The 8,107-nt window shown below is 35.6% G+C and overlaps 1 protein-coding gene across 1 annotated transcript in view; it reads right to left on the bottom strand.

Moving 5' to 3' along the window:
- Positions 1-51: 51 nt before the first annotated feature.
- Positions 52-8,107, bottom strand: part of Dync1li1 (dynein cytoplasmic 1 light intermediate chain 1) — a 42,160-nt gene continuing 34,104 nt past the window's right edge. The window contains exons 7-12 of the mRNA XM_010629714.3: positions 7,338-7,449; positions 4,899-4,958; positions 4,727-4,771; positions 3,788-3,908; positions 2,032-2,187; positions 52-874 (exon numbers count right to left, since the gene is read on the bottom strand). Coding sequence (XP_010628016.1) covers positions 768-874; positions 2,032-2,187; positions 3,788-3,908; positions 4,727-4,771; positions 4,899-4,958; positions 7,338-7,449 — 601 coding nt within the window. The 3' untranslated portion in view covers positions 52-767. The remainder of the gene's footprint in view (positions 875-2,031; positions 2,188-3,787; positions 3,909-4,726; positions 4,772-4,898; positions 4,959-7,337; positions 7,450-8,107) is intronic.

Genomic DNA, 8,107 nt, shown 5'->3' with positions numbered 1-8,107 from the left:
TGAAAGTCACACAAAAAAGGAGTATATTAAGGCAGAGCCATATATATATATATATATATATATGTATAGACAAATCCCAACACTGTAACCTCTTACATCTTCATAACCTCTGCATTTTTCTTTTGGACATTGAGGCAGTGTGCTTTCTTTCCTTCTCACTTTAAGAAACATCTTAGCCAATAATTCTAAATCATCTTTTGAAGATAACTTAAAGGATCTCTGAATGAGACAATGATTAGTGAGTCAAATACTATGTTTTTTCTCAGCATCTCCCATGTGTGGTGTTACATTGTGTTGGTGTGCAAAATCTAACAGCTTATAATTTTCTTTTTTTAGCAAGTAACACACAAAATTTTTAAATGACTTTAATAATCTTATCTAAACAAGTCTGGACTTCGAAGTCAGTCAAATGCCCAATCTGCATATATTCTGCCCTTTCTAAACCCTCCTATATGATTTAAATAGCCTTTAGTATATGGTTTCATAGTTGTATTTCAGGTCTATAAATTTTGAGATTTTTAAAATCCAAAATTACTTCTTATGCAAAATGGCACTGCAAACAGCAATTCTACATAATGTAGAATAATTTTTCTTCTGTATATTTCCTTTTATAAAAATGGGCAGCCACCAAAAACAAAAACAAAAAGACATAAATTCAGTCCATCTGTAAAAAGCACTCCAGATCCCTAATTCCACTTCTGAAGGAAAAAGCAGAGGCAAGTTTACATTATTCCAGGAGGTTGAATAAATGGCTTTTTTTGGTATTTTCAAGAGGCTTCTCCTTCTGTAGGAGATGTAGGTGTTGTAGGAGAAACTGGTTTTCGTGTAATTCTGTCTAGTTCCGCATGGACATCTGATAGAACAGGTTTCTGGCCTACATTGAAGGAGAAGAAACAATACTAAGATGTAGTCAGAACGCGCTTTTCACCAATGTCTTTCTACTCAAAATTACACAAACTGAGGAGGATTGCAAGTTTGAGGCCAGGCTGGGCAACTTAGCAGAATGCTGTCCACAAATAAAATACTAACTAAAAAAAAAGTGCCAGGATACAGCTCAATGAAAACTTCTGGGTTCAATCCCAGTACTGCCAAAATAAATAGATAGATAGATAGACAGACAGACAGACAGACAAATAATACCATTTCATTAGATTTATTTAGCATACCAAGTTATATAAATATTCTCAATTTAAAAATGAACTCCATTACTTTAACCTGAAGGTTTGTTAGCAAATGAAGTAAAACTAGTACCTATCAGTTTCATACAGGTTCTCTTTTTGTTTTGTTTTTAAGGCACAAGGACAATAAGATCTATAAAACAGAAAATAACAAATGTAGAATCTGGAAAGAAGATGAATAAGTGATAGTAATAAATGAATAGTATCAAATGTTGGGGAGAATATGAGAAACTGGAACCTTCATGAGAATGTGAAATGGTGTAGAGTTCTGAAAAACTTTTTGGCAGTTCTTCAAAAACTTAAAACAGAGAGTTACCATGCGACCTACCGACTCCACACAAAATGTTTACCTAAGAGAACCAAAACCTTAATGTCCATGTGAAAATGAACCTTCATAGGCGCATTATTTATAATGGCCAAAACGTGAAAGTAATACAAGGGGTCAGCAATAATAAATAGGCAAATAAACCGTGGCTTATCTACATGATAAAATATTATATAACAGTAAATTGAAGTTAAGTACTGATACATGATACAACATGGATGAACCAAAAAAATAATGTAAAATTACACACATACTGTATGAAGCTGTCGACATGAAATATTTAGATAAGTAAATCCATAGAGACAGAAAACAGGTAGTTTCCTAGGACAGAGGGGCCTAGGACACAGGGAAGGTTTAAGGTTTCTTCTAGGGAAAATGAAAATGTCCTAAAGTTTCATCATGGTTATGTTTTCCACAATACTATAAAGATGCTCAAACCACAGAATTGTATACTTTGAACATCATGGTATGTAAATTATATGATAAAGCTGTTTTCAACGAGAAGTGATATGCTCTAGGTGACTATACCTGATTTTTTGGTGGATGGTGGTAAACCACTGCTTCCAGCTCCAGCCCCAACTCCAGGGCTACCACCGCCAACACCAGGACCTCCAGGAGAGCCAGTCTTTTTACTCAATAAACTGTTGAAGAAATTTGCCAGGACGCCTTCACTTGTAGCTCCAGCTATAAAAACAAACAAAACATTTTTACTCAAAATATGAGTTTTCCATAAATACTACAGTAATTACACATAGAAAACAAATTATAGACTTAAAATTTAAGAGCTATGTCCCAAATTCAAGTGTAATTCAATCTGTGAGGCTGAATACTCATGTTTGCTAATCCACTCATATACAAAACAGGTGAGTAAACTTTAAGGGTATAAGAAAACTTAAAAATTAGAATGCTATTTTATTTTTAAAAGGCCTAAAGTATTTTAAACAGATAGTAGATGCTAATGTATCTCTTCCCTTTGAAACAGATTCTTTAAAACTACAACTGTTGAAAAATATTTGCCTTACATATTACAAAAAGTTCCCTGATCCTGTATGAAAACCAGCACAAGTTCTAAGTGATAAATGGACAAAGGATAACAATAAATGATTCACAGACAAGAAATAGCAATAGGTGGGAAATACTCAGGAAAAGGCTCTTAGTATTTAAAGAATGCTTACTAGGTTATAGTAAAACTGCAGTAACTCAATGTTGGTGACAGGTAAAACTGAATAATCATTTAAAAGAAATTAAAAGGCATAAAAATGTACAAACTCTCTACCTACTAATCCCACTTATGGCAATTATTCCCACAGACTATTAAGCATATACTTCAACTACAGGCTACCTATTGAAGCAAAAAAATGAATTTCTCCCATGACCTACCAAAGGAGAATGATTAAATATAACAAATCTTTCACCATGGGCACAGTGACACATTAATGCACTGTAGCTGGGTGTAGTGGTGCACACCTATACAGTAATCCTAGCTACTCCAGAGGCTGAGACAGGAGGATTTCAAGTTCAAGGCCAGACTACACAATTAGCAAGAATCATCCCAAAATGAAAAATAAAAATGGTTGGAAATGTAGCTTGGTGGAGCACCCCTGTGGTTGATCTCCAGTGCCCCACACACATACATAAAAATTAATAAAACAAACAAACTTTGTAAAATGGCTTAAAACTGGTGTGTCCAACCCACAGCCCTGGCAGAATGAAATGTAGTCCCACGTGATCTTGAACTTTTAATATTATTGTGTGATTTTTAATTCTATCTTTTATGACTCAACTCAGCAGGGTGTCAAGGTGGACAACTGTGGGGGAGGGTGCAACACATGCTACTCCAACTCCTGCGCCCACCTCAGTCAAACCAGAACCTGTGCGTACCACACATTACATGTGTTTGTGCAAATGCGAAAAAAATGCAATGAGTGCCAATAACAGGACTCTGACCTACCTATACACCTGTGCCTGTGAAGACAGGCATTTATTGTTATTAAGCAAACATATAAATATTCTTATTTAATTATTAAACTTGGGTTTTTAATGTTATCATTAAGATATTTAAAAATAAGGTAAGTTTTGATATTTATATACATTAGTTATATTATGTTTTATATGCATATGGCCCAAGAGACCCAGGAAAGCCAAAATGATTTACTATTGAGATTATGGCCACAGAGATAAAGTTTAGAAAGTTGTGCTCAAGAATGAAAACAGCTACTTTAGGTCGGATTCTAGGTAGATTTTTTTCCATTGTAAAATGGATTGTTTTCTTGGAGAGAAGTACCTTTCATGTTTGGATCAATTTTCTTTGACCCAGCAGGGATGGGTGACACACTAGCAACATTGGATGACACAGATCTGTTTGGTGTGCGAGGGGAGCCGCCAGGGACACGGGGTGAAGCATCCTGGGTAAAAATAGGAAAAGAACCTTTCAACTTCACAATATGAAAAGAGATTTCTTTGCAACCATTCCCCATCTATTGTACTGGTTTTTACACTTCAACCCACTGACAAAAATGTTAGCAACCTTGTCCTTATTACTAGAGAATTCCAGAGACTACCACATTTTAGAATACTGATTCTCTTCTTCAGTGGAAAAGGAAGAATGTATTAAGAGGTATGGTTGTGAGCCTAAGTGTGAGAGTCATAGCTGGGTTTCAATATGGACTTGTATCCCATCAACAGTAAACTCTCAGATAAGACATCATGTCCTCTAAAGCTCCTGCTTCCCTGTCTGCAAAATAGGACCAATAATAGTACCTTCTTAAGGCTGTTGTAAGGATTTGTAAACACACAGATAGCTCTGTACAATAACTGACACATAACATTGCAAAAAAAATCTGGATGTGGTTTTGTACACCTAATCCCAGCTACTGAGGAAGGTGAAGTAGGAAGATTCCAAGTTCAAGCAAGCCTAGCCTGAAACCTGTCTCAAAAGGGGGAGGGGGGCTGATGGTGTAGCTCAGTAGTAGAGTACTTGCCTAGCCTGCATGAGGCTGAGTTCAATTTCCAGTATCGCAAAAAAAGGGAAGAAAATTTGCAAAATGAATCTTTATAGCATTTGAATCTGAAAAGGAATATAGTTTCTCTCAAAATGTCACAACTTCAGAAGAATTCTGAATTCAAGTTTATACTGAGGCACACTTATGTGCGATATACACACAATTAAGCAGAGAACTAAAACAATATATATAATAATTTTGTCAAAGTTTCTAATACTGACCACAGGCCTTCCAGCTGCAGTTGGTGGTTGCTTTGCTAAAAGAGACTGAAAAAAGAGAAAAAAAGAATCCTGTTAGACATTCATAGCACATTATTATTGTGTTTTTAAAGAAAATATATATCAGAAGTTTACCATTAACCATACTAATTCTGCTTCTGATATAATTCCATACCTGTAATTTCATAAGAAAGACTTGGTCATCTTCTGCCATAATTTCCTTCTCATGCACAAACTGAAATAAGCAGTACATAAATGAGCAAGATTAATATATTTTGATAGCACCAATAATTTACTCTTTGGATTAAACAAAGCAAAAACCAATTCAGGAGTAGGAACATTATCTACCAGTGGCTACTGAACACCCAAAATGTGGTTAATGTGATTGAAAGGTAAATTTTAAATTTTATTCAATTTCAGTTTACATTTAAAAGCCATATATTTTATAGCTCAACCCTGCAGCCAAAGGTGTATTAATCATGCTTATACAATTTTCTAAACAACTGAGTCAGGAATATCCCCAATGCATGAAATGCAATTTGTTTCTGGTTTTCCTGACATAGAAACGTAACTCTTTTATCAGCTGGATAATTAGGAAAAAGAACTGCAAAAGTCTCTTGCTTTACTCCTGCTGTACAATATACGTTCTGTTTATTTTCGTCCTAGGAGCCAGTGATCCTTTTAAAAGGCTGAGTCAGAGTACATCACTTCTCTACACAAACTCCAGTCACTCTCCATGTCACTCAGAACGAAATCCAGTGTCTCACAAGATCTTAACTTTGCCTCTTACCTGCTCCCACTTCACAGGTCTTTGCTGCCTGCCTGTCTTCCTCACACATTTCTTCCTGGGGAATTTGCACTTTCAGATCCCTCTGCCTTCAGTATTCCCCCTTTTTATCAGAGACATTCCCTAACAAGTTGTAACACAACATCCTTCCAGGCTTAGTCCCCACTCATGATTCCCATACCCTGCTTCATTTCCATATCCTTTATTACCACTTGATGAATGGCTTAGTTATAAGTTCATTACTTGTACCACAGTTCCTATTTACACCTGATATCTAAACAGTCAGTGCCTGAGCTGATGCTCAATAAATATTTGTGGAATGAATAAAAGAAAGCAACAACTTAAAAGCATAATTTTGTTGGTCAAAGAACAGAAAATAAATAGCAGGGCAAGGTGGAATATGCCTGTAATTTCAGTACCCTGGGAAGCTGAGGCAGGAAGATCTCACATTCAAGCCCGGCCTAGGGAACTTGGCAAGATCTTGTCTCTAAACTAAAAATAAAAAAGGGCTAGGGATAGACAAGCTTGGTGATACTGTCTTAATTCCAGCATTTGAGAGAATGAGGCAGAAATACTACAAGTTTGAGGCCAGTTGGGGCTACATAATTGAAGGCCCATCTGGACTACATAGTAAGAATGTCCCAAGTCTCATGTGTGTGGAAGGTGACTGGGTCATGGGGTGTTATACTCATCACTGATGAGTCCAGTAGTTCATGTGCTGTTAGAAGGTGGGGCTTGGCTGGAAGAGAAAGGTCACTAGGTGTGTGACCTGGAAGGGTGCACTCTTGTCCCTGGCTCTTCCCTTCACTCTGTTTTCTGGCTGTCGTACGTTAAGCGACCTTCCTCTGCCATGCTCTTCCACCTTGGAGCTGGCCGACCATGGACTGAACCTGTTGAAACTTGAACCTCTCCTCCTTAAAGTTGTGAGTGCTGAGTATTTTGTAAGCATTAGTAAGCAAATCAAACTGAATTTTCATTTGAGCTCTCTTTTATTTCTGGTAATCCACATCATAAATGTTTGGATTCTTAAGAATCTTCATATATGTTGAATCAAAATTATTTTTCTAAAATATATATCTAAGTCAATGTGAAATATATGTAAATATTCATCTCTACACAATTTTTCAGAAATATCTACTTTTAATTATAGAGCATCATGTGCTCCTTAACAAGAAATCAAGACATATATGCAAAAGGAGTACCTTCTAGAATGATTTAATAATCATACAATAACATGTCAAGATGCAAACTGAATTTGGAAAGCTGGAAGCTCATGGATAGCTGTGAACTAAAGTGAGTAATATCTAAAAAAGATCCAACATCTACCTTAATAGGTAGAACTAAGAAAATTATTCTAGTAATGTTTTCTTGGGTTTTGCCTGAGTTGTAGACTGGGAGTTCATAATTCTACCTATTCAAATTGTTCAAGATCTATATATTCACTCACACCAAGCTGGAACTTCCAAAGTTCCATATTAGAATATTAATTCAGTATTGTTTGCTAACAGAATTATACTAGAAGCTAAGATTAAATGACCAGGGCTGGGGATTTAGCTCAGTGGTTCCACCGCTTGCCTCACAGGTGCAAGGACCCAAGTTTGATCCCCAGTACCAAAAAAAAAAAAAAAAATTCAATGACCAGTTGATTCACTATTGGATAAAACAAATTGTTATATGAATTGTACATAAGAAATACTCTAATTATACTTAAAAACACCTCTGAGAGGAAAGGGTATCTCTGCCTCTCTACCTTCAATTTTAAAGTTAGAGGAGTTAGCTCCTCAGTTTAAAAGCCAAAATGCTGAAATTATTTATTAAAATTGTTACCTTTCGGACAGGTGGTTTGGTTATGATGTCTTCAAAATTATCTTCTGCTTTCAATGTTTGAAAATTTTCATGTAATATTCCTATTTTCTTATCATTATCCCACCCTGCTGGACTGGAAAGAAATGAACATATATCTCAAGCATTTATATATATCTCAAGCATTTATATAAGGATTGTTTCATTCAATCCACAATCATGCAAAGGAATCATTTTATGAAGTCAATCTGACCAATTATGAAAAACTAATTAGTTTTTTTTTTTTTTGGTACCGAGGATTGAACTCAGGTCCTTGTGCTTGCAAGGCAGGCCACCGAAATGCTGAGCTAAATCCCCAGCCCTAATTAGTTTTTATTATAACATTCAATTTCTATTTTACTAATCCCTACACTTCAAGTAATTACCAATATTCTTCATTTTGAAACGTTACTAAAGTTTTTTCTAAGGGGAGGACAGTAATTATTACCTCTCAATTTTATTGATGTAGTTTTTTAAAAGCATGTCTAGATTATGTACTCAGTGTTATTATATACCATAATTAAAGAATAAGCAGATATAGTATACTAATATGAGCATCCAATAGACAATTTAGCTAACATAGCAAAGGTTTTTCAAAAAGGCAGTAAAACTAAAAGGCAATAATAAACAGATCAGGAGATACACATTAAGAAACAGATTCTTGGGACCAGGGATTTAGCTCAGCGGTTCAGTGGCCTGCCTTGCAAGCCCAAGGACCCAAGTTCAATCCCCGGTACCAAAAAAAAAAAAAAAAA

This window comes from Fukomys damarensis, unplaced genomic scaffold, assembly GCF_012274545.1.
Source record: "Fukomys damarensis isolate Sample0158 unplaced genomic scaffold, DMR_v1.0_HiC HiC_scaffold_28, whole genome shotgun sequence".
In the NCBI taxonomy this organism is placed as follows: Eukaryota; Metazoa; Chordata; class Mammalia; order Rodentia; family Bathyergidae; genus Fukomys; species Fukomys damarensis.
Note: the sequence above shows the minus strand (reverse complement) of the source record. Positions and strands in the feature narration are given on the sequence as shown.